General features: G+C 41.9%; 2 protein-coding genes across 4 annotated transcripts; one reads left to right on the top strand and one right to left on the bottom strand.

The window, feature by feature from the left end:
• Positions 1-144: 144 nt before the first annotated feature.
• On the bottom strand, positions 145-17,654 carry MED17 (mediator complex subunit 17). 2 transcript variants are annotated; one of them, XM_036426679.2, is made up of 12 exons: positions 17,259-17,652; positions 13,981-14,147; positions 11,983-12,202; positions 9,059-9,195; positions 8,655-8,739; positions 8,134-8,286; positions 6,840-6,970; positions 5,792-5,976; positions 4,706-4,843; positions 3,576-3,693; positions 1,783-1,942; positions 145-692 (listed from the first exon to the last, which is right to left on the bottom strand). In XM_036426679.2, exons 1-12 carry the CDS (start codon positions 17,506-17,508, stop codon positions 481-483), a joined length of 1,956 nt encoding a protein of 651 aa, XP_036282572.1. In that variant the 5' UTR covers positions 17,509-17,652; the 3' UTR covers positions 145-480. The 2 variants fall into 2 exon arrangements, with proteins under 2 accessions (XP_036282572.1, XP_036282573.1); XM_036426680.2 differs by lacking the exon at positions 1,783-1,942 and having other exon boundaries at positions 17,259-17,654.
• Positions 17,655-17,790: 136 nt separating this feature from the next.
• On the top strand, positions 17,791-22,157 carry LOC118712696 (endogenous retrovirus group V member 1 Env polyprotein). Of its 2 annotated transcripts, XM_036426682.2 has the most exons (3): positions 17,791-17,962; positions 20,163-21,685; positions 21,784-22,157. In XM_036426682.2, the coding sequence occupies exon 2, from the start codon at positions 20,568-20,570 to the stop codon at positions 21,636-21,638; it is 1,071 nt and encodes a 356-aa protein (XP_036282575.1). In that variant the 5' UTR covers positions 17,791-17,962; positions 20,163-20,567; the 3' UTR covers positions 21,639-21,685; positions 21,784-22,157. The 2 variants fall into 2 exon arrangements, with proteins under 2 accessions (XP_036282575.1, XP_045433449.1); XM_045577493.1 differs by lacking the exon at positions 17,791-17,962 and adding an exon at positions 19,929-20,072 and having other exon boundaries at positions 20,163-22,157.
• Positions 22,158-25,025: the final 2,868 nt, after the last annotated feature.

The following is a 25,025-nucleotide window of genomic DNA, read 5'->3' as shown; positions in this document are numbered from 1 at the left end:
AGCTCCTTTGGTTGGCATGTACTTTGCTACACTTCAGGCAGAGCACCTGTCTAGTGAATTCTAGTATGAAATCTGTGCCACAGAATATTAATCTTTTAACAAATTGTGGACTGAGACAAGTTGATTAAAGACACAACTCATTTAGGCGGTTAATTCAGAAAGTACGTATCTGGAATTTTTAACCATATGTTTTATTTGGTGTCAACATCAAAGGAATGCTTTAAAAAGCACATTCAAACCCATAAGTTAATAACATTTCAAGTTAACTGCACAAAAATAGTATTATTTTACATTTCCCCATAACCACCTGTACATAAATTTCCACAAAGCACTTGTCACTTATAAAGTGAAGGTTCCAAAATGCTAAGTAAACGTTTGGGAGATTTCTCTTCCTCTTGTCTGTATTTGATCTGCGAACACCTCAAATCAAAGTTTCTGCAAACTTCCCTGGGAAAAAAATCTGGAACTTCTGGAAGAAAATCATAGTAGACAAGGGCTCAGTGCAGACATAAGCAGCTCCATTTTATACACAAAGTTTCGACCTTCCATTTTATTCCACTGAACTTCTTTGAATGGTCCACGAAGATGATTCCATTTGTTATCTTGTAGAACATCACTTTTTGGGAGGTCTTTACACTGGTTACGTGGAAACTGAACCATAATCTTGCTGCCACTTTCAGGGCCGTTGCGCACTATGGAGCATAATCAAAATATCAACACGCTATTTTTCCAAAATAGAAAAAGTAGATCGTACAACTGTATTCTACCATGATCACAAAAACCTTGTCTGTTACCAACTTGAAAATTCTGTTTAAAAGTGCTTTTCAGTTTTGATATGCTTAAAACTAATTTACTAATTTATGGATAGTAGGCTGGTATACTCATGAATTACTATATGTACTATAAAAATGTGGCGAGGTGAATTTTGGCTTAGGAAAGTCAAATGTCCTATACTAGAGGTCCGATGCATGAAATTCGTGCAAGGGGCTTGGCCCTTGTGGCCCGGCTGCCTCGTGGCCCTCCCCCCTCCACCTCACCCCCCTTTCCACTAGTCCTCTGGAAGGTCGTTCTGGAAGCATCAAATATATAATGAAACTCAAATGTTCAGAATCAGGACAAGGAGGGATGAAAAAAAGATTATTTTGAATTAAGAACTCTATGTTAATGAGGCTTTAACTATTACTTAGGGAAGAAGAAGAGCATATTTTTAAATTCTTATTAATGAAGATCTAGCAATACCAAGCTTGCAGATATACAACCTGTGATCCTATGGGGAAAAACTTCTAACTATCCACTCTTTCAATTATTTAAAGCAGGTGTTAGAAAAGATTGTTTTAAGTCCGGAAAACCATAGCACTCCAAATATAACTGTCAACTGGGTAAAATGTGTAGGTGCTTGTTCAAGTGCCTGTCTCACAGCAAGTGCTTGGTGAAGCACCTCTTCCTCTCTTAGCCGTCCCTTTACCATCTTTAGGATCAGATACCATTCTTCCCAAATCTATAGCAGTACATTTTTAAAAAGCTCTTTTCCATTAAAGATTTCAAACTGCAGGGGTAACAATGGCGAAGGCAGTCTTCAGATGTTCTCTCAGGAAAATGTGTTGCAAGCAAACAATTTTTATAACTACTGAAAGAGAAGTTATAATCTGTTGTTTTGAAAAGCAGCTATGATCAGATACTGTTCAACACCACTACATGAACTCACTGCAGAGATAAATTACTGTTACTACATGTAACTATTAAAGCTAATTTAAGGCCAAACTGCCAAAGAAGTAAAAGTACCTGAGATAGCATAGTCGCCATTCGGGGAGGCCACTGTTATAGCGGAGGCATTGCCAATGCTCTCTATGGGCCCAAGCCCCACGTGGTTACTGAAACTCAGCACTTGCCAGCCCATGACCTTGGCTAGCTGCTGAACTGCATGCACCTGATGCTGCGACATCTGTGAATGAAAAAGACACTTTATTGATAATAAGCATGGGCATTTTCTTTGCAGTGACCTGACGTTATGATTGTCAACTTTTGGTGGGGTTTTCACTATCTAGCACAGGAACCCTAGGAATCCTCCTATGTGTGACTACTATTGCAGAAGCTAAAATAGCCCGACGCTCGCTTTTTCTGTCTAACTAGCAGCTTTGAGGACAGCACATGACCAGCTGGATGCTCCCATCTGGATCACTACATGAGGAGCAACAATCAAGGTAGCAGGGCATGCTGAGTATCTTCCATTCACCCTTCAAGTCTACTCCAGTCTACTCTGCCCGGGAGCCCAAACTGTATGGTTACATTAACAGCTTTCCATGTCCTCTGGTGTCAAGGTGGGCTCAGATAGTGGGAGCCACCCAGGTAATGAGAACTGGCAGGATGGTAGGGAAGAGAGTGCAGTCAGGGTATTTAGTCTCTTGGAACCTTTCCTGTGAGGTTGTCTGGGCTTGTTGTATCCTGTGAAAAAAGACTGCTGGTCTTCTCAAGGTGGTCTGTTCTACGTGACTATCCCCATAGGGTTCCTTACTTGTCCCTCCTCTCCCCCTTTGGCTTCACTGGCCTGGCTACATGCTTACTACTAGCAGTAGGCTGCCACTTTCCCTGGTGGCTCTCCTGTATCCCCACTTTCATAAGCGGATCCTTAGTAATAAACCCCCCTTGAGGGTGCCACTTGTTGCCTGTTAGGACCCTGACTGAGACGCAGGGGCAGTTTGAGTACAGTTTGCCACCAGCCGGGAGTAGTGTCAGAATGGCAGCAGTGGCACTGCTCTGGCAGTGGGTCTCATCATCTAGCTTCCTCTGCTCCCTATCCATTTGCAAGCCTTGTCTCTAGACGCCCCACTGATCCTGGGATCTATCCAGCAGCCCTCCAATACATCTCTGTGCATGTGCCTAAGTTGGCCAAAGCCATTTTAGATGTAATCCATCAAGAGCTGCCATTCCTCACAAATAAATTTCATTTACTTGGTGCCAAAGAAGTCAGTGTCTAATATTATTGCTTCAGGTGAGGATGGAGAGCATCAGTATTTTTTGGAATTTTATATAAAAATATAGTATCTGGATCATCACAATTCCAGGAAGGTAAGAAAAATACTGTTGTTACTTTACACTTGTTAAATGTCTGGAAGTTTGTCCAGTGTCACAGAGCAAGTGTGTGGTAGGAGCTGGGACTAGACCCCAGCACTTTTCATACTGCCCCTTAATATGGGGAACGCTTTCATATAGCTTATGGTTAAATGCTCCATTTAATATTGTGGCTAATTGTCACTATGGTTTTGACCTTATCTCGCTTTCTCTGGTTTTCTTGGGTTAATACCTCTCCACCACCATGTGGCCCTGGAGTGCAAACCTTGGCAATGTTTGACAGTTTTAGGCCTGATCCTTTCTCTTCAACACACTAAGTGGAAACAAATCCAGCATATTTATCAACACTTCCAAATAAACAACAGATTGTAAGATATGCACCAGAAGTAAGATGGCAGAGAACATGGTTTTCTTTTTATGATTTCCCATTTCCCACTGCTTACCCACTTTGGTCTTTAAATGGCCATGGAGCAAGGGGCTCAGGACTTGTAGTCTGCGCCTCTCACCTGAGACAGAAGGAAGTCCTGCAGCTCCTGCTCCTGGTGAGACAGCATGATGACTCTCCCATCTCTGTGCACCACGCGGATCTGCTCAACTCCAATGTTCAACTGCAGCTGAATGGACCTGGACAGACACATACACTAAAAATCAGAAATGTTCCAAATACCTTGTAAAAGCCACAAAAAACATTAACCCTTATCATAGAACAAGAAAATAACTTTTGATAAACTACAGCAGCACCCATGCGGTGGGGAGCTTTCTTAGGTTCAACTAACCATCCGAGTCAGGCAGACCACCGCAGGCCACGCTGAGCCCGTCTACGAAGGGCACAGGAGAGGAACCGTACTTGCCAGCCGGCCAACACCAGCTGCTCCTCTGTGGCAGTCCTGGCAGCAGGACATGCAGCTGTCAGCACAGCAGCGGCACACCTGGCTGACCGAGGTGAGCTACACACGGGATATGTGTAGTACCCGCCTTGACTTGCAACCCTCGGACGCAACAGGAGCCACGCTCACTTGTAACAACTCCACAGGCATGTTTTCCGGGTCCTCACAACAGACACTGACTGCCCAGTTACACAAGTCACCCCATCCATGGAAATCCCCAGTCCCAATCCATTTCTTACTGTGAAATCAAATCATTTTGCCATAAGCAATGTTGCCTAGTAACACAGATGGCATATTTCCTTATCAGGTTACTAGGGGACTAGAGCTAGAGAATTAACCAGAGGTCAAATTCTCATATAGAAAGGGAAAAGGTTTTATCAAGTCTTCACCCTATCCTGAAATAATCAGCAAATAAGTCAGATTATGAACACTATTAACTTGATTTAGATCAAACAAAAAAACCTCATAAAATAGACAATAACTAACACTCTGATCACAACACTTTTCCAAACCAACATACAAATTGCTAGCACATGACATGTACAAGAAACCTAAAATTCCCCAAGTCAAATAATCTAGATGAACAAATGCAGAAAAAGTAGCACTATACATTTCCACATTTTATAGTACATTTTATAGTAAATATTTAGGAAGAAAGCATTTTGGCAATTATCTACATAAATTATAATTTTTTTAAATTAAAGTTTGCCGTATTTCTTCCAAATGAAGAACTTGTTTTTGACACTTACTTGCATATTTGTTCATAACCTTGTGATGTGATTAACACTTTCACACTAGATTCATAAACATCGTTAATATTTGACCAGTGAGCCTGTATCTGAGGGTCCTCAATGCGACTTGCTAAGCTGTCAATGGTTGCAGCAGTCCTTTTAAAGAAAAGAAGTAAAAAATTTTTTGTAAAAGCCACCAAATAAAACAGTAAGATATAAATCACTTATCAATTTATGGAGATTTGAGAACCAGGCGACATTTTAAAAATACCACCATCTGAAAAGCACAGACTTTAAAACAAGGTCGGCTATCGTGGACCCTCCACAGCGAGGGGACTTCTCGGGTACTAATCTCAGCCTCTAAAAAGAATATAATCATTCATAAATATCAATACTCGACCCCTGTTAATAAATGACTTGGGACATACCCACGCTGTGATGGAATTGTAATTATTTGCATGAGAAGCTAGAAAAACACTTTGCACAATTAAAACCTTATACTCCAGGGAAGATAAAATAGGAATGAATAAGAACTAAAATTCTTCAAGTGCTAATTATGTACCAAATATTATAAGTGTTTTCATGAATTATATAACTTAATCTTACTAATAACCTTGTGAAGTAGATAATATTATTAGCTCCATTTTTCAGAAGAAAAAAGAGCAGTGTAGCAATGTTAAGTAATTTGCTACAAAGTTACAGAGCTGTGAGCCAGTACAAAACCTGGAGTCTAACTCCAGAACCAGTAATCTTCCCTTTATATTTTCTTTAAAAATGTTTTTATTGATTTTAGAGAGAGGAAGGGAAGGAAGAAACGTCAATTGGCTGCCCCCCTGCATGCCTCCTACTGGGGTTCAAGGGGATAGAGCCCACAAACCCCAGCATGTTAGAAAAAATATACCAAGTTACATGGGCCGTGGATCTGAATCTTCCCCAAACCTGACAGGACCATTTATGATCATACTGCAGCCACCTTCTTTTCCCTGAGAAGGAAGGTTAAAGCATGTCCAAAATAACACGTGAGATAAATAATAAAGGAAAAAAGGCTGTGGTTTCACAACACACACACACACACACACAAGCAATAACTTTGCTCATTCTTACCTACTCCTCAGAAAAATATGCTTTGCTTGTTTAATTATTTTTTCCAGAAGCCCTTCACTGGACTGCAATGAATTGATTTCATTTTTATCAAAAGCTTGAGGACCAGAAAGTCTCATTCTCTTGTGGCCAAAAGGTGCACTTGCTGGATGAGGCATCATGACAGAACTCAAGGTCTGTTTATGAAACTGTAACAACAAGTTGTTATAGACGATCAATATCCACATATTAATTACTACACAGTGCTCAAAGAGCTCACATTTGGAAACATGAAAGCAATGGATCTGAACCACATACAGTGGCTCACAGTCCTGGCACACAGAAACATGCTAACACCGAGGCCATGCATAATATGAGTCTGTAAAGAGAAGGGTCCCTCTCAAACTGTTATTATTTTTTTTTTTCATTTTTAATTGTAGAAGTTTTAAAGTACAAGACCAAGCATTCTTCATAGGCCTCACAATAGAACACATGTAATCAGTACTAGTTAGTCCACTATACCCTCAATTAGAGGCTTCCAAACCTGGCTCCTATAGAACCACCTGCAGATCTTGGAAAGAACACTGATTCTCGTACCATCACAAACAACTGAACCACGTGGGGATGAGGCAGGGGAGGCTGGCATGTAAGTTTCTCAGGGGTTCTTTTGAAATTGGCCTAAGCTGTGAACCAGCACTCTGGAAACCCCATTTAGATGGCCTGTAAGTGGTACATGTCTGAGACGGCAGGACTATCCTGTTCATAGGCTTTGGCATGTCCTTTCTCCTGATCACTCAATCAGAACCACTCTTCCCTCTGTGCCCTTTAACATACGTTTCTTATACCTCACTATAAAACATGTGGTATCTTTCAACCACTAGCAGCTATGCTAGGGAACAGAGACTATTCTGATCATCTCTGTATTCCCCATGCAACAGCAAAAATCATTCTCATCACCAACGTGAATGTCATTGTTATGTGATTAATGAGGACTTGGCAGGAGGGAGCTTGTGCGTTTTCACTGTTCTGGACATGCTCACTGCAATGCAAATGAAAGTATTTATTTCATTACCTCTCTAATCAATAGATGCAAATTATGCTCTAGGACATAAAGGTGGTCCTCTGGACTTTGCTTCTCTGTAGCAAATTTTTGGGATTTCTTGTCATTTGAGGAATGGCACAAAGAAATGGATAACTGCAAACCTATTTATAAAAAGAAGTAGAACAGATATCAATAATCTAAACTATGAAAAGGCACAACCTGTCTTTATAAAGTATAATCACAGCCCATTCTCAAAAATTCACATTAGGATCACTACACAATGCTCAAAGAAGAGCTCACATTTGGAAACATGAAAGCAAATGGATCTGAACCACATTAAGAGGCATTCTAAACTTAAAGAGGAGGCTTCAAAATGACTATTCATGAATGCAATAAACTACCATGTATTTTAACAATTCAAATTCTGTTGACCTTGTGTTGTGGCTAAAGACAGGTGAACAGAAGCTATATATTAATTAGTTTCTTCTTCCTTTAGATTAAAAAAATGATTTAAGCCAAAATGGGTTTGGCTCATGGATAGAGTCGGCCTGCAGACTGAAAGGCCCCAGGTTTGATTCCAGTCAAGGGCATGTACAATGGTTGCGGGCACATCCCCAGTAGGGAGTGTGCAGGAGGCAGCTGACTGATGATTCCCTATCATCGATGTTTCTAGCTCTCTATCCCTCTCCCTTCCTCTCTGTAAAAACTCAATAAAATATAATTTAAAAAAAATGATTTAAAAACAAAACAAAAACCTGACAGAGTTGGTATATGGTCTTACTAACTAGGCGAGAGAGACTCTCCCCTGCTTCCAAGGGAACCAGGATGAAGATTATCATCCCTTGACAAGATCTAGAAGATACTCCTCAAAATTCTTGTAAAAAACAAGTGTCCAGCTAACTACAGACTCATCTTCAGGGTAAATCTAACTGCCTTTTAAACATATAATTAAAATCTAATTTCCATAAATTTAGAAATATTATGGGAACATAATAAATTAAGCATTTCTAAGTGACATCTCAGGCAATAAGGCAGGATCCCTGCAAAGTCTTCCACACATGGCATTAGCAGAGACACCTCAAAGCAACTGTGGCTGAATAACAGTCTTGCTAGTGCAAATTTTGAACACGTGCTGTTTAAAATTTGGAGTTCCACTATTTAGGCCATAGAATCAGTAGTGTGGCTTGTGTTGCATGCTCTCCCGGCTGCCGTTATGGACAGCACACCACCTCTCTGTTCTTACTGTTCCTTTGACAACTCTTTATCCTGTTTCCCAAACCCCAAAGTCCTATTTATAAAACTCGGAAGGGTTGGTTGCTCGTACTTGGAAAGGGCTGAGAGATGATCTGGTTTTTCACCACAATGTGAGGGATCTGTGATTTAATTTGAACAGCTTCCCGGGAGAGCTGTGCAAAAATTTCTTTACATAAGAGAACATTTTGTGCTGCTTCTAATTTCATCTGCCAGTGTGGGGAACCTGAAAGACAGAAGACATATACATATGTAAATTATCTAAGTATATTGTGCATTAACTAGCCTCAATGGTGAACAGAATACATACAACAGAAGTTCAGAAGTATTACATTACAGCATATACTTTCCAAAATACAGAAATTATTGCTTCTTTTACACAAAGAAAACTGGTAAATAAGGTCAATTTTAAAAAAAGATTACACAGCTCTTTACTAATGGTTAATCAACAAATTATAAATAGCACATTTCTACTGGTTCTTACTCCAAAATTCCTATTAAAATTCCTATTTTTCCTATCTATATTTACCTTTAGTTTACTTGTATGTTTAAGTCAGTTAAGACTAAACGTTAGAGGATAGAACATAACTATACCTGGTTTGGATTTGGGCAAAGGCCGTTTGAAGAGGTTAACCGTGCCCAGGTCGCCTATGTCTGGAGCCTGTTTTTGAATGGAAACCTATATGACCATAAAGACACATACACAAATGTTAGCACATTAGTCTCTGGGCTATTAAGAAATTACTTGAGCCAAAACTGGTTTGGCTCAGTGGTAGAGCGTCGGTCTGCAGACTAAAGAGTCCCAGGTTCGATTCCAGTCAAGGGCATGTACATTGGTTGCGGGCACATCCCTGGTGGGGGGTGTGCAAGAGGCAGCTGGTCGATGTTTCTCTCTCATCGACGTTTCTAGCTCTCTATCTCTCTCTCTTCTGCTCTGTAAAAAAATCGAATATATATATATAATATATAAATTACTTGAAAAATACTCTGATAAATACCTTGATATATGCAGATCCCTCTAAATCACTAGGAATTTGAACATCCAGGGGACAGTAATCTTCAGGTATCTTCTTATCTAGATCAATATCTGTATTCTTTATTACTTCAAATGTACCATGATGGGGAAAGAGAGATCCTAGTAGGGTATTAAAAATAGGAGGAAAAAAAAAGCAATGAACACATTTAACATACATTATTAAGTAAAAAGTAATATTTTACATCCACATCATTGAATCATACTAGTAAGTTAAGTTCCCACCAAAACATGTGTTCAGGGGGAAAGAGGAAGGGGTGGTGAGCAAAGGGAAGAAAGGAAGCAGGAGAAAAAAGAACACTTAAAAAAAGAACACTCCCTAGTCTAATGCTATTATTATTATAATATGAACTCCATGTGCCATCCAAATTGTTTTATTCCAATAGAGTTTTCATAAAATAAATATACTTCTTTAAAAAAAAATATATATATATATCTTTCTTTATTGATTAAGGTATTACGTATATATCCTTATCCCCCTATTGCCCCTCCATTCATGCCCTCACTCCCCAGGTGTCTGTGTCCATTGGTTATGCTTATATGCATGCATACAAAAAAAAAAAAGAAAAAAGGAAAGTACATAAAAAAAACACCGTATCAGCACAGATGGCTCTAGCATAAAATAAAAACCCTGTATTCACTCCAGAACTCTCTACCTTTAGAAGAGGGGCTGTTCATGAAGTCCTTCCATCCAAAACCTGGGATGGAAGGACTTCATGCACAGAATTCAGAATGTCCATTTGACTTAAGACATAAAAATATTAATCTAAAAGTCTGGTTCTTACCCTTACAAAAAAACATATATATTTGATTTCAGAGAGAAAGGGAGAGGGAAAGAGAGATTTAAACATCAATTATGAGACAATCATTGATCGGCTGCCTCCTGGATGCTCCCTACCGGGGAATCAAACTGTGACCTCCTGGTTCATAGACTGATGCTTAACCACTGAGGCACAACGGCTAGGCAAAATGAATGTACTTCCTGGAGATTAAATACTTTTGGAGCCCAGCCTCTAGAATCAGATTGCAAGTGAAGTGCTCATAATCCAGCAAGGACAAAAGGACAGTGTGTACACTACTCTTTTTTTTAATCAGTCCCTAAATTTTTTTATGAGGTGTTTTTGTTCAGTGCAAAAGTTTCGGTAAGTTGTTTTGACTGCTGAATTATTTCAAGAGTGGGTGATTATCAGTAATTGCTGTTTTATAACAAGGGAAGATGGTCAAGATCTTCTTGCAATTAGGAACAAATGTAATCAAATCCTTTTATAATCATGGCTGACTGTCCCACAGAGAGAAATTGGGTAAAGTACTTGCACATAATTATTTGTTGGCAAGATCTTACAACGCCCACAGCTAGAGAGTACAGCTTCTACAGTCTGCCTAATAAAATGTAAAAAATGTCTTTATCATCTTGAATTCATCTTTGAAATGGGATTTTGCCTTCAGAATTCAAAATTTCCCAATTCACAGCAATGCTGAGGCACACAGGTTCTCTACTATTTGACTTAAACCACCTCAATCTACCTTCCTTTAATTTTAGAATAATGCTGACTTGCTCTAGCAAATTAATTCTTTTAAAATACTGATCTACTAGCCCTGGTTGAGTAACTCAGTTGTTTAGAGTATCAAGGTTGAGGGTTCAATCAGCTGTCAGGACACATACAAGAATCAACCAATGAAGGCGTAAATAAGTGAAAACAACATATTGATGTCTCTCTCTCTCTACCTTCCTCTCTCAAATCAACAAATTAAAAAACATATATTGATCTTTACTATTATTAGCTCAACAATCACAGCCAAGGCTCCTTGCTCTATCCCTTGGTATTCAAAACCTTTATACCATTGAACCGTGAGTCTTTTAACTTTTACTTTGTAGTTCCTCTGAAAACAATTCAGCAGCTTAAAGACACTTCCATAAATACTTTGAGAAACCTGCTTTTACAGCCCAACCACAAAGAATGTACACCAAGACATGTGAATTCAAGATCATCAAACTTTAGTATATGTCAACAAAGTATATTCCTTGCAGCCATGGTTGAATGGGAAAAGGGTAGGAAGGGTGTTTTCACCATTCTCTCTTCATCCAGGATGTGAAAACAGCTTAGCAGATTGAAGGGAAGAAAACAAAACAAAACACCAAAACAACAGAAATGTTTCTTTTCTCCTTTAGGCCCAGTTTTTAAGGTTTACAGGTGAGCCTGATTACGAATCCAGTCCTACCTTCTTATTTCTGATATATACGTATGTTAATTATGATTCAGATTATGTTAAACATAAACCCTATCTTTGAACTTTCTGTTAAATGTATCCAAAGGTTTTCACATTGAATCTATAAACTATCCTATATAATAAAAGGGTAATATGCAAATCGACTGAATAGCTGAATGACTGATAGCTATGACATGCACTGACCACCAGGGAGCAGATGCTCTATGCAGGAGCTGCCCCATGATCGTCAGTGTGCTCCCACAGGGGGAGCGCAGCTCAGCCAGAAGCCCAGCTCACAGGTGGGGAGCACAGCAGTGGTAGCAGGAGCCTCTCCCACCTCTGTGGCAGTGCTAAGGATGTCCGACTGCCTGCTTAGGCCCCCTCCCCATCAGCTGGATATCCCCCGAGGGCTCTTGGACTGCAAGAGGGCGCAGACTGGGCTGAGGGACCCTCCGAGTGGATGAATCTTATGCACCAGGCCTCTAGTTTATATATATTTATCTAGGGCTATAAAAGTAATTTAGTTTCTTCAGGCTAAATTTACAGAAGTTAAAACTTTAATATGTAACATGTAACTGAGAAACAACATATTATAGAAGAATATGTAACATTACAATCAATTCTGTATATTACTTTTATAAACTTTAGTTTAAAAGCACAGTTTTTAATAGTAATCTATACCTGCACTTCTGTAGCTTAGATCTCCAAGAATTTTATCTCCAACTTTTCTAAGTTTCCAGTGTTGCCTTAATCTCAGAAGCTCAGAGTTGAAGTCTCTTTGTAGCTTATTTTCTTGATTTTCGGTAACTGATTTAGTCAGTCTTTCTGCGCCCTTCAATAGGATTTGTGCTGCTCCAGCAAGTGACTTCTTTTTAGATATCAACTGTAGTGTCTGAGGATTCTACCAAAACAATCCAAAAGAGTAGTTCTGTATTATTTTTAAATGATTTGAAAATTACACATTTTCCCAGTAACAACATACCTACTAAAGAGATTTCTAAATTGAAGCAAAGAGGGGGGAAATACACATAATATGCATTTTTTAAAAATAATAACCTTAACTCATTTGTTTGGTCAACTCAAATAAAGACTCATGTCAAACCAAAATCAGCGCCGTGGGCTACTCCTCAGAACTGACCCTGCATCACTCTGCCCAGCTCAGTTAGGCTCCCTCCCTCTGTGTACTGCCATTCCTTTCCTGTGTGTGGACACTCCTTACTCACGTGTATACTCTCTGGTGGCACTTATTAAACTTCTGATTAAGGTCTATAACCCCTACTACTTGAATTGAAACCTCTATGATGGCAGAAACCACTATATCCACAGGCCCTAGAACAATGCCTGGCTTGTTATATTTTATTTAATGAATAAGTGAATGACTCCACCGACTACAGCTATAAAATTATCTTGTATTACAGTGAGCTACCTAAGTGCCTTTCAAATGAACACTGAAACCAAGCAGCATTAATATTAAATGTATTTCACTGAACGCTAATTTTTGGAAAACTGATGAGAAATCAAAATCTGTAATGGCTGCACCAGTACTGTATACACATCCATAAATATCCACAGTCACCACCAATTTGCGTAGTACCATTCACCACACATACTTCCAAACAGAAAGTGTTCTGGCTCTGTAAGAGTCAAAATCATCAAGTTTCACAGCAATGTCACAATAACCTTTTGCTCGTGGTAGAGGACCTAATTCTAAGTTCCTGAAGAGCTCAAGAAACTCCTGCAATTCCTTTTTCAGAGAAGCGCTGAGGTGGAAAAGGCAGTGGGCTCTGAATGAGGTGCTGGAGGTCTCAGCTTGGCTCTCTAACCACTGGCTTCCCTGCAATCTGAACACATCACTGATCTCCCTGGGCTTAGTTTTCTCTCTGTAAGATGAAGGAAGCAGATTTAATGTTCTCTAAGAAGTCTTCCAAAGCAATGTTTCTAGATTCTGAAACTTTTTCCATGTGAGTAATTAAGTAATTCACTTAATTTTATTTACAAATAGATTCTTACAACCATTACTTCCTCTCCACACCATTAATTAATTGGTCATGACCTTGATGCTTGTTTTCCTTAAAAACCTTCTCAGCTGACCTCCCCAATTTCAGACTCTTCATTCACCAATTCACCCCTTTTCCGCACCCCTTTCATCTTCTAATGTTCAAACCTTGAACACACTCATCAGAGCTCAGTAATTTTACCTTGCTTTCAATATCCTCCATAATTGGGCTTTTCTAATTTTTCTAACCAGGCCCTAAAACAGAGGGGAGGAATTAGAAGAAAAAATGAGAAAATAACTTACTCAAGGTCACAGGGCTATTGAGGACAAAGGCAGGATTTGAACCCAGGTCCATCTTACCCCAAAGTCATTCTGTCATAACATTTTTGTATAATGTATTATAGACTAAGAATGCAGGCTCTAAGACTTTGTTGAGATTTGGGAAACTTTAAAGTATTATATTATTAATGAGACTTAACTTTTCCAAAAGTCACTGGAATATTAATAAAATATTAGTATAACAGATACAGTTTTATGAATTTGTTTTGAGCCAGTTAGTCTTTAAATCTTCACCTTGTCTTAATTTTGCATGAAAGGAAAAGGGAACAGTAGGCACACAGCCTAGAAAGTGATCCTGGGATTTAACAAAATGGTACCATTATCCATCTAAAGCCCACAAATACCTGTTTTGGAGGAAGTCCATCCTGAGAAACCGGATCAAGAGTCATAAATTTTTTATCCCTAACAATACTGAGAACATCATAGAGAACGCACATCTCTGTCAGGGCACTTCGCAAATTGTTCCTCACTGAGTCCCAAGGCCAAAGGGAAGGCTGAAATTTTACCAACCCTAAAAAGAAAAAGAAAAAAAGAAATACATGAATATTAGTTATAATGAATAAAAGCTAGGATGCCCATTCAGAGGTTTTAAATAACTAAAAAAAAAAATAATAAATTTTATTTCAAAATTAGAGGCCCAGTGCACAAAATTAGTGCACGAGGGTGGGGTGGGGGGGGGGGGGCCCCTCAGCCCAGCCTGCACCCTCTCCAATTGGGATTGGGCCTAAACGGGCAGTTGGACATCCCTCTCAAAATCCAGGACTGCTCACCTGCCTACCTTCCTGATTGCCCCTAACCGCTTCTGCCTGCCAGCCTGATCACCCCCTAACCACTCCCAGCCTGATTTATGTCTAACTGCTCCCTTGTCAGCCTTTTTGCCCCCAACTTCCCTCCTCTGCTGGCCAGATCACCCCTAATTGCCCTCCCCTGCAAGGTTGGTTGTTTCCAACTGCCCTCCCTTGCAGGCCTGGTCCCTCTCAACTGCCCTCCCTTGCAGGCCTAATGCCTCCCAACTGCCCTCCCCTGCTGGCCACCTTGTGTCCACATGGGGGCAGCCATCTTGTCTGTTGGAGTGATGGTCAATCTGCATATCACTCTTTTATTAGATAGGATAGAGGCCTGGTGCACAGGTTGGTTTGCCCTGAAGGATGTCCCAGATCAGGGTGGGGGTTCCCTTGGGGGTGTGGGGGGTGGCCTGAGTGAGGGGCCTATGGTGGTTTGCAGGCCGGCCACGCCCACCAGCAACCCAAGCAGAGGCCCTGGTATCTGGTATTTATTTACCTTCTACAATTGAAACTTTATAGTCTGGAGCAGAGCCAAGCCTCCTGCTTGCTCCATGGCTGCTATCATTTCTGTTTAGATTTGTTTACCTTATATACTTGAAACTTTGTACCTTGAGGGGAGGCCTAGGCCGGCTAGGACAGGCGAAAAGCTTGGCTTCCGCCATTGCCTGGGAAACCCAAGCCTCCCTCCTGCTCTCTGTGGCTGTAGCCATCTTGGTTGGATTTATTTGCATACTCACTCTGATTGGCTTATGGGCGTGGCTTGCGGGTGTAGCAGAGTGATGGTTAATTTGCATATTACTCTTTTATTATGTAGGAGGATACGCATAACCAATGGACACAAGCAATAGGGTGGTGAAGACCAGGAGGGTGGGAAGGGGAAGGAGTGGGGGCTGGGAGAAGAGGGGGGTAGGGGAGTAAATGGGAGATATCTATAATATTATCAACAATAAAAATACATTAAAAAATTTTTAAAAGAATTATTTTAAAAAATTCTGATATGGCCGAAACCGGTTTGGCTCAGTAGTAGAGCGTCGGTCTGAGGACTGAAAGGTCCCAGGTTCGATTCCGGTCAGGGGCATGTATGTTGGTTGCGGGCACATCCCCGGTAGGGGGTGTGCAAGAGGCAGCTGGCCGAAGTTTCTCTCTCATCAACGTTTCTAGCTCGCTCTCTCTCTCTCTCTCTCTCTCTCTCTCTCTTCCTCTCTGTGAAAAATCAATAAAATATATGTTTTTTAAAAAAAATTCTGATATGTACAGAATTGCCAAGTTGTTTCTCAAAAAGGCTTTCCAAACCCTGAATATTAACAATCTTAAATTTCTGCTAATCTTATGCATGAAAATAGTATCTTAATGATGTTTTAACTTGCCTCTCCCTACTAGAGATCTGAGGTCTTTCCTCTGTGAGCTGACTGCTCATATGTTTGGCTTCTTTTTCCAGTGACTTGTTCTTTTCTTTGCAAGTTGAAGGGGCTCTGAATATGAAGGATAGTAACCACTGTGGGCCAATATTTTCCCCAGTCCATCACTCAGCTCTTCACTCCTGTTGCCTACTACTATAACAAGAATTGTGAACATTTTTTATCTTTGGCAAGAATGAGAACCCCAAAGCCATTCATATTTTTTTTTACAATTCTCTAGCCTCTCTCCTTCCAGTTTTGTTTCCCATTTACTACAGAGCATCCTGGATAATCTTTTTAAACAAAATCATCTGCCTACTGAAAATCCTTCAAAAGCTTTCAGTTGTCATCCTGATAAAAGCCATATGCTTATCCTGGCAGACTAGATTGACCTCCATCTACCTCTTAAATCTTTATCTCACACTCCAATCAATACAGGTGTTACCATCGACGCTCACAATTGCACAGAGAAACAAAGGAACCCGTTCAACCTCACCCAGGTCAAAAATGGCAAAGCAGAGAACGCCAGGGCTCTTAACCACAGTGTGCCAAGTGACAAAAGCTCTATTTAAAACGTCAACACTGCACCAGTAACATGTTTCAAACGCTATAACTCAAGGAAACTTGCAGAACGATACGGGGCACTGAATTGTCCAGCTATGAGAGAGAGAGAGAGAGAGAGAGAGAGAGAGAGAGAGAGAGAGAGAGAGAGAGAGAGAGAGAGAGAGCGCGCGCGCGCGCGCACGCCCCCCCCCCCCCCCCCCCCCCCCCCGGCTGGTTTTCTCAGTGATTAGAAAAAAAACCTGTGGACTGAAGGGTCGCGGGTGCGATTCTGATCCAGGGCAGGTAACTCTGTTGCAGGCTCAATCCTGGGGCCCCTGCGGGAGGCAACCAATAGATGGTGTCTCTCTCACACATCGATGCTTCTCTCTCTCTGTCTCTCCTCCTCCTTTCCACTCTCTAAAAAAAAATCAATGGCTAGCCGAAACCGTTTTAGCTCAGTGGATAGAGCATCTGTCTGCGGACTGAAGGGTCCCAGGTTCGATTCCGGTCAGGGGCATGTACCTTGGTTGCGGGCACATCCCCGGTAGGGGGTGTGCAGGAGGCAGCTGGTCGATGTTTCTCTCTCTCATCGATGTTTCTAGCTCTCTATTCCTCTCCCTTCCTCTCTGTAAAAAAAAAAAATCAATAAAATATATTAAAAAATAAATTTAAAAAAATCAATGGATAAAATATCCTCGGATGAGGATTAACAAAAACAAAACAAAGAAGACCAAAGTCACTGTTCTGCGCGGGTGTTATTTTCATATAAACCTCTTACCTTTTTAAAAGGACACACAGCATCTCACCCAGCACAGAAGAGACAGGGTGGCATTTCCCGGGCGGGTACTGGGACGCACGGACGGACCGCCGGACGCGAGGGGCAGACCCGGGCCTTACCTTCCTCGTCGTCCTGGTCCGCGCTGGTCCCGGCGCCCGGCCAGTCCTGCGTGTCGCCCTCGGCGGCCCCGGCCTCCTCCTCTTCGGAGCCCGAGCCCTGGCTGAAGTCGATCCGCTGCGCCAGGCGCGCCAGGTTCTGGGACATGGACAGCGGCTGCAGGTACGTCTCCGTGCCATCCAGGCCCACCTCCTGGACCTGCTTCTCGCAGGCCGACTCGATGCTGATCCGCACGGCGCGCACCCCGGACATGCTGGCGGCCGGGCCAGCGGCGGGAGGACCCCCGCGCGAGCCAGAGACTGAGCGGGGAACCCGGAGCGCCTCCGCGGGGAGCCGGCGGCCTGGGGAGCGCGGCGCCTCCGCGGGCTGTCGGCAAACCGGGCCGCTGCTCCTCCGCCGGAAACGAAGCTGAGAGCCCGGCCGCCTTCCCAGAATGCACCGCTGCGGGACCCCGTCCGCTGCGCGTCTCGGGGAACGAAATCGACGAGGCGCGCGCTCCAGCGGCTTCCGGGCAAGAACTTCCGGCGAGTTCGCGTGCGGCGGAGGCGGCGGGAAGATTTGACTGCTAGAGGCGCGGAGCGCGGCGGCAGCTGGGGATCCCAGTGCGAAGAGCGTAGGGAGGCTGGTTCTTGGGGTTCGTTTGCATTTTAGGTGTTATTTGTTCCAAAGTCGTGGAGGAGGGAAAACTGGAGAACGCCGGAAAGAGGTAGGGAAGAAAATGAATGGGTCCCAGGATCTTAGCATGGGAATTCCCCTGGAAATGCTGAGATTTGATGGCTTACACCTGGAGTAGAAACGTGTCTGAAGAGTTCCAAAATAGGGTATAGTTTGGGGGGGGAGGGGGATTGTGCTTATTACTAGTTAAAATTATCCTTCATAATTACTTTATTCGCTGCTTTCCCGTTAGTTGTAGATTTCATGACGGCGACTGTCTTCTACAAGCCTAATAGACATAGGCATGTATGCGCTTAATAAACATTTATTTTATGCCTGACAGGGGATAAGTAATATGTATAAGATTAAGAAGTAGTGGTAGTCTGGCTGGTGTGACTCAGTGGTTGAGCATCAGCCTATGAACCAGGAGGTCACGGTTCAATGATTCGGGTAAGGGCACATGCCGGGGTTGTGGGCTTGATCCCCCAGTAAGGGGCATGCAGGGAACAGCAAATCAGTGATTTTTTCTCATCGTTGATGTTCCTATCTTTCCCTCTCCCTTCCTTTCTGGGGGAAAATATATATATTAACTTTAGTATCTGAGTCCTCCCTCCTCTTCCAAAGTATTGCATTACTAATAATTTCACTGGGAAAAGATGGATTATTTCCTATTGCAAAACTTTACTTAATTTATGGAATTATATATACAATTTAGGAATCTTTCCAAGTTTTATTCTGACCAAATATCCAAGTTTGTTTGTGTGTTTTTTTAACAACTTTATAAAGTTATTCAGGAAAAATAAATATGCCTGGTGTTAGTCTCTACCAAAACAGAATATCAATACGTGGCAGGGTATGTTAGGAAGGGGGTGGAGGGTTGGTGTTTGAATTTTAAAGAGTAACCTATTTTTGGCAAGCATAATCATGTTTAAGATCTAATGTGCTTGACTATTTATGCCAAAATTTGTAAAAAGTTTTAATCCTTTATTTTAAATTTAATATTTTTCATAGGTCCTAGTTTTGTTAGTTACTGTGCCTTTAAACACATTTCTCACTTCATCTTTATAAGGTGCTCATACTTCGGCATTTGGCTGGGGCATTGCAGTCCCAGCTGGGCTTATTCACACACTTGAGGGCCAGATGACCTGTAGTGGGCTCAGCTGGTTGATTCTATTTCGAATTATAGGTCTATGGGCACTCTGATGACTCTGTACCATACATCTTTCATTCTTCTTGTATTTTATGGCAATGCCAGAGATACAAGAGGTAAGCCTTGCCTGGCTGGTGTGGCTCAGTTGGTTGCATGTTGTCCCATGCACTAAGTTGCTGGTTCTATTCCCAATCAGGACACATGCCCTGGTTGTGGGCTACACCCCCAGTAGGGGGCATGCCGGAAGCAGCTGATAGATATTTCTCTCTCATTGATGTTACTCTCTCTCTCCCTCTCTCATCCTCTCTCTGAAATCAATAAAAACATTTTTTAAAAAGAGGCACACTGTGCCTGCATTATATGCCTAACATCCATAAGTCCCATGGCCAAGCTCAAAAGTCAAGGGTGGGCCGAAACTGGTTTGTCTCAGTGGATAGAGTGTCAGCCTGCGGACTGAAAGATCCCAGGTTTGATTCCGGTCAAGGGCATGTACCTTGGTTGCAGGCACATCCCCAGTAGGGGGTGTGCAAGAGGCAACTGATCAATGATTCTCTCTCATCGATGTTTCTAACTATCCTCTCTCTTCCTCTCTAAAAAATCAATAAAATATATATTTTTTAAAAAGTCAAGGGTGGGAGAGGGAATACATTCAGCTTTCTTACTTGGGGAAACTATAGAGCAGTGCTTCTCTACCTTTCTAATGCCTTGACCCTTTAATACAGTTCCTCATGCAATGGTGACACCCAACCAAAAATTATTTTTGTTGCTACTTCGTAACTGTAATTTTGCTACTGTTATGAATTGTAATATAAATATCTGTGTTTTCCGGTGGTCTTAGGTGACCCTGCTAGCAGTTCTCGACCTATGGGTCGAGACTGCTACCAAACTCCTACCATGTGTCACCTCCCTAGCTAAGTTTCAACAAGCAATACAATATTTTGTTTAAAGAAGAACTCAGGGGCCTGAATAGAACTCCGGGGGCTCCCCATCTTTATACCCGCCAGGATTACAGGTATACATTAGAACCTGGAAAGAAGGAACTCCAAGAACTCAACACCCCTATGGATAGGGCCTTTTACTGTCCTGTCCTCCACTTCCACAGGAGTCAACATTGCTGTCATCTCTAGTTGGATATGTCACACACGCGTAAAACTTATTTCAACTCTACTAACCTCGAGTAAAGCCTTATTGCAACTCTACAAAGCCCGAGAAATCAAGCAAGATATGGGAATTTGAACCAATTGGAAAAAAGTTTCTCTTCAAGAAAAAGACAACCCTCAGATAAGTTTACTTCTCAATTTCTGTTATTATTTATAAACTTCTTAATGTCCTTTTGGTTTGGCTTTCTACTCCTCTGCTGTCTTACAATTCCTCCCTCTTCCCTGTGAAAACCTTCTCAGAATAACTCTTTATTGGATCAATAATCCTTTCCAAAACTCTTCTTGGCTGCTTACTTATTTATGCACTCCTTCAAGGCTTGCTTAGACCTTTTCTACAATCTGACACAATGAGTAATTTCCTTCTATTCCTATTTGTGGCTTCACAGGTCTCTTTAGGACGAGGCACAATAAACAACACTCTAAAACCAGAACCACAACCATGGGACCAAAACTCACTAATTAGGATTACCAAGGCTATAGCATCAGGGAACATCACTAATTGCTGGGTCTGTCACAAGCACCCAAAAGCTCTAGGCCCCATACAATATTTAGCTAAGCCAGAGAACAGATTCGGTAATGAAACCTGGCGCTCAGAGCTAGCATATATTTCCAAACCAAGTACGTATGCCACCCTTTTCACTCTGGTTAACTTAACTTCCTCTCCATCTATCTGCCTATATACTGCAACATCTAAACATAAGCCTGCTCGTCTGGGAAAAGAGTTTCCTGTCTGCAACAAAACTAAGACTGCTCTGTGTAAACTTAGAGCCTTATATTATTCCACGTTGTGGCCAGCGAATATTTCCTCATGTAGCACCATTGTTCCTATGGTTTTAACTAGCTCCTCCAACACAATCTGTGTTCCTGAGGGAATGGTTTACATATGCGCATATTCCATGAACTGGACGGCAGGCACTGGTTCCGTGCACACCACCCCTACGGGATACATGGCCACTTCATGCCTAAATCCCTATCTCATTTACGGAATGTGCACCGTAGGATATTTAACTCCTAGCCTGGCCATCTACAAGGAAACATCAACACCTTCCCAGCACAAGAGAGGACTCCTAGACAACAACCCCTTAACTTGGACAAGAAAGTCTTTTACTTCCCTTGTCCCCTGGGCAGGATACATGGAACATGAATTCATCCTTCTTAATCTCACAGCTGAATTAGAAAAGCTCTCAAGTGAAACAGGGGGAGCCCTCCATGAACTACAACAGTCCCTCAACTCTTTAACCAATATAGGCTTAGACAACCGGATTGCCCTGGACTATCTTTTAGCCGCAGAAGGAGGGGTCTGCGCTATTCGGAATACTGCATGTTGCACCTACATCAATAACTCCGCCAAAGTAGAAACAAGAATACGTGAGATTCTAAACCACGCAACCTGGTTAAAGAACCTAAGAGAATCCTAACTTTTGCCAGGTCTGGCAACCTCACTTGCTTAAAATTGGAAAAATTGGTTATGGTCTCTCCTTGAACTCTTATAATACCTCTCATCATATACTAGGGATACTGCTATTTGGTCCCTGTTCATTTAACCTACTTTGTCTCTTCCAGATTACAGCAATTCCACCTCAGATAATGGTTCATCAGGGTTTTCAACCTTCCCAAACACCCCGCAGAAATTAGCTCAACGTCCTGATCAAGCTGGCCAACGAGTCCAAGAACCTTACCGTATGCCCTGACAGATAGCAAGAGAATGAGACCCAATCCTAACTTCGCCCGTTTGTCAGCAGGAAGTAGCCAGATGATTGTCTACATCCATAATCCCCCCCCCACGAATTGGGTGTCAAACTCTTGAGTGGAGAATGTTAGGTTAGGCAGTTAGATAGATAAGAGCAGGGCAGAGGCAGGACAAACTGATCAAAGACCATGTTTAAATACACGGGAAAAGAGGGATGGAAAGCTAAGAACAGCCATCAAATTTAGACCAAAACAGGAAAGAGGGCAAATCTGCCAAAATCGGTTTGGCTCAGTGGATAGAGCGTTGGTCCGCGGACTGGAAGGTCCCAGGTTCGATTCCAGTCAAGGGCATGTACATTGGTTGTGGGCACATCCCCATTGGGGGGCGTGCAGGAGGCAGCTGGTCGATGTTTCTAGCTCTCTATCCCTCTCCTTCTCTGTAAAAAAAATCAAAATATATTAAAACAAAACAAAACAAGAGGGCAAATCTTGCAAAAACAACTGCAAACAAATTCCAGCCCCTCAACTAAGGGATGAATGGTACAATAAGATTAAGACAGAAGAAGGGAGGGGCAAGAATAAGATAAAAAGCCTAAAACTAGGCCCATTTAGGGCACTGGAACCTAGCTGGAGTTGCCCACCCAAGAGTTCCTCAGATGTATTTTCACTTTGAATAAAACATTGCCTTTTTTTATCTCGTGTTGAATTCTTTCCTCTGAGAGGCAAGTACCTGATCTCCAGCACTGCTAACAAGACAGTCCTGCTTAGTGGGAAGTGTTCCATGAAGAAGACTTGATCCTTGACTGGTTTGGCTCAGTGGATAGAGCGTCAGCCTGGGGACTGAAAGGTCCCAGGTTTGATTCCAGTCAAGGGCATATACCTTGGTTGCGGGCACATCCCCAGTGGGGGGTGTGCAGGAGGCAGCTGATCGATGTTTCTAACTCTATCCTTCTTCCTTCCTCTAAAAGATCAATAAAATATTAAAAAAGAAAAAGACTTGAGATTTCATGGAGCTAAAATCTTCCAAAGGAAGGAACTGAACTCCCTACCATCTTTCGGGGCTGAAGAGACAGACCTGCCAGGCTCTCAAAACCTCAGAGAGGCATGTGGAATAACAGACTAAGCTGAGGTGGCCTGGGCCTTATTTAAAATGCAACCCAACCCCAACCCAACTCAGTCTCTAATTGAATTGGGGTAATCAGTCTCTCCATCTGCCTAACAAAAGAGTGAAAGATACCTTTTAGAACACAATATATAGCATATAGTAGTAGTAGTAGTAGTAGTAGATATGTAGAGGCAGGAAAGTGACTGGTAATCAAAATAAAAAACAAATAGGAACACATGCATGAGAATCTGATTGTGTTCACAGTAGCCTCCTTGTTTCTTGAATATACTGAGTGCTCTTCTGCCTCTGGGGCTTTCTATCTGTGAGGAAAGATGTTTTTCCAAATAACTTCATGGTTCACTCTTTTAATCAGGTCTTTGCTCAAATGTCTCTATCAGAGGCTTTTGCTGAACTCCCTATATAAAACGTTAATAGAGTCAGATTCCATTAATATTTTTCAATATATTTTATTGATTTTTTTACAAAAAGGAGAGGGATAGTTAGAAACATCAACGAGAGAGAATCATCAATCAGCTGCCTCTTGCATACCCCCCACTGGAGATGTGCCCGCAACCAAGGTATATGCCCTTGACTGGAATCGAACCTGGGACCCTTCAGTCTGCAGGCCGACTCTATCCACTGAGCCAAACTGGTTTCAGCGAGTCAGATTCCATTTTTTATGTTTGACTGCTCACAGCTACTAAGCTTTACCCCTTCTCCACATTTGGCCAGTTGATAAGAAAGTGTAGGTACTCTTTCCTTTAACACCTGTGGGAAATTCAAACTGCATGCAAAACCATCATCTGGCTCCTTCAGGCGTCCTCAAACTTTTTAAAGTGGGGGCCAGATCACGGTCCCTCAAGAGAGCTGGAGGGCCAGACTATATGAACTACTAATTCCTACTGTAACACCTCGGCTGCGCTCACTGCCCAAAAAACCTGGCGGGCCGGATCAGACACCTCTGCGGGCCGCATGTGGCCCGCGGGCCGTAGTTTGAAGACCCCTGCGAGTGAGTCTAACCATTATAAAACCTGCTCCCAGCCAGTCTCCTTCCCCTGTTCTCTCAGCCATTTTTGAACTCGCTTAGGAGCTGCCTTGCTTTCTCCATAAAGCCTCATTATGCAACCAGTAAACCCTTTCATACCGTGTGTGTGTGTGTGTGTGTGTGTGTGTGTGTGTGTGTGTGTGTGAGAGAGAGAGAGAGAGAGAGATTGAGATTTCATCTGAACCAAATTTGGGGAGAGAAGTTAATTCTATCTCAGTGTAGGATGGCCACAACAAAATAGCATCCACCTTTATAATGCATCCAGTGTTTTATTTTTCTTCATAGCACTTAACATCATCTGACATATTATATAGTACTTGCTTATTATTTGTCTTGATTGAATGATAGATCCCAGCATTTAGTGAAGTATCTGGCATAATCACTACCCACCCATTCATTCAACCAATATTTATGGAGTACCTACTTTGTCCAGGCACTAGTGCTATAATAGTGACTAAAGAAAGCCCTTGCTGTCATAGAGCTTACATTCCAGAGGACAGGGTAGGTATTCAATACATATTTGTTGAATGAATAATAAGGTTTTTTTCCTTAGGTAGAATGTTAAAAAGAAACACAATGTCATATTATGAATATAAATGTTTAATCACTCTTTAAAAATACATTTTTATTGATTCCAGAGAGGAAGGGAGACAGAAACAGAAACATCAGTATCAATGACGAGAGAATCATTGATCGGCTGCCTCCTGCATGTCCCACACTGGGGATGGAGCACACAACCCAGGCATGTGCCCTAATGGGAATCGAACAGTGATCTGGTTCATAGGTTAATGCTCAACCATTGAGCCATGCTGGCCAGGCTTTAATCACTTTTTGCTACAAACTAGTACTTATTTAAAAATAATATTTAGTAATTTATACTGAAAGGACATGTTACAACAAACATCCTGAGAAGACAATCAAAAATATTTTTTTGAAGATTTACCATGTGCTTAATATTGAAGAGCT

This window comes from Pipistrellus kuhlii, unplaced genomic scaffold (assembly GCF_014108245.1).
Source record: "Pipistrellus kuhlii isolate mPipKuh1 unplaced genomic scaffold, mPipKuh1.p scaffold_m20_p_9, whole genome shotgun sequence".
NCBI lineage: Eukaryota > Metazoa > Chordata > Mammalia > Chiroptera > Vespertilionidae > Pipistrellus > Pipistrellus kuhlii.
The sequence above is the reverse complement of the archived record's forward strand: the minus strand, read 5'-3'. Positions and strand labels throughout refer to the sequence as shown.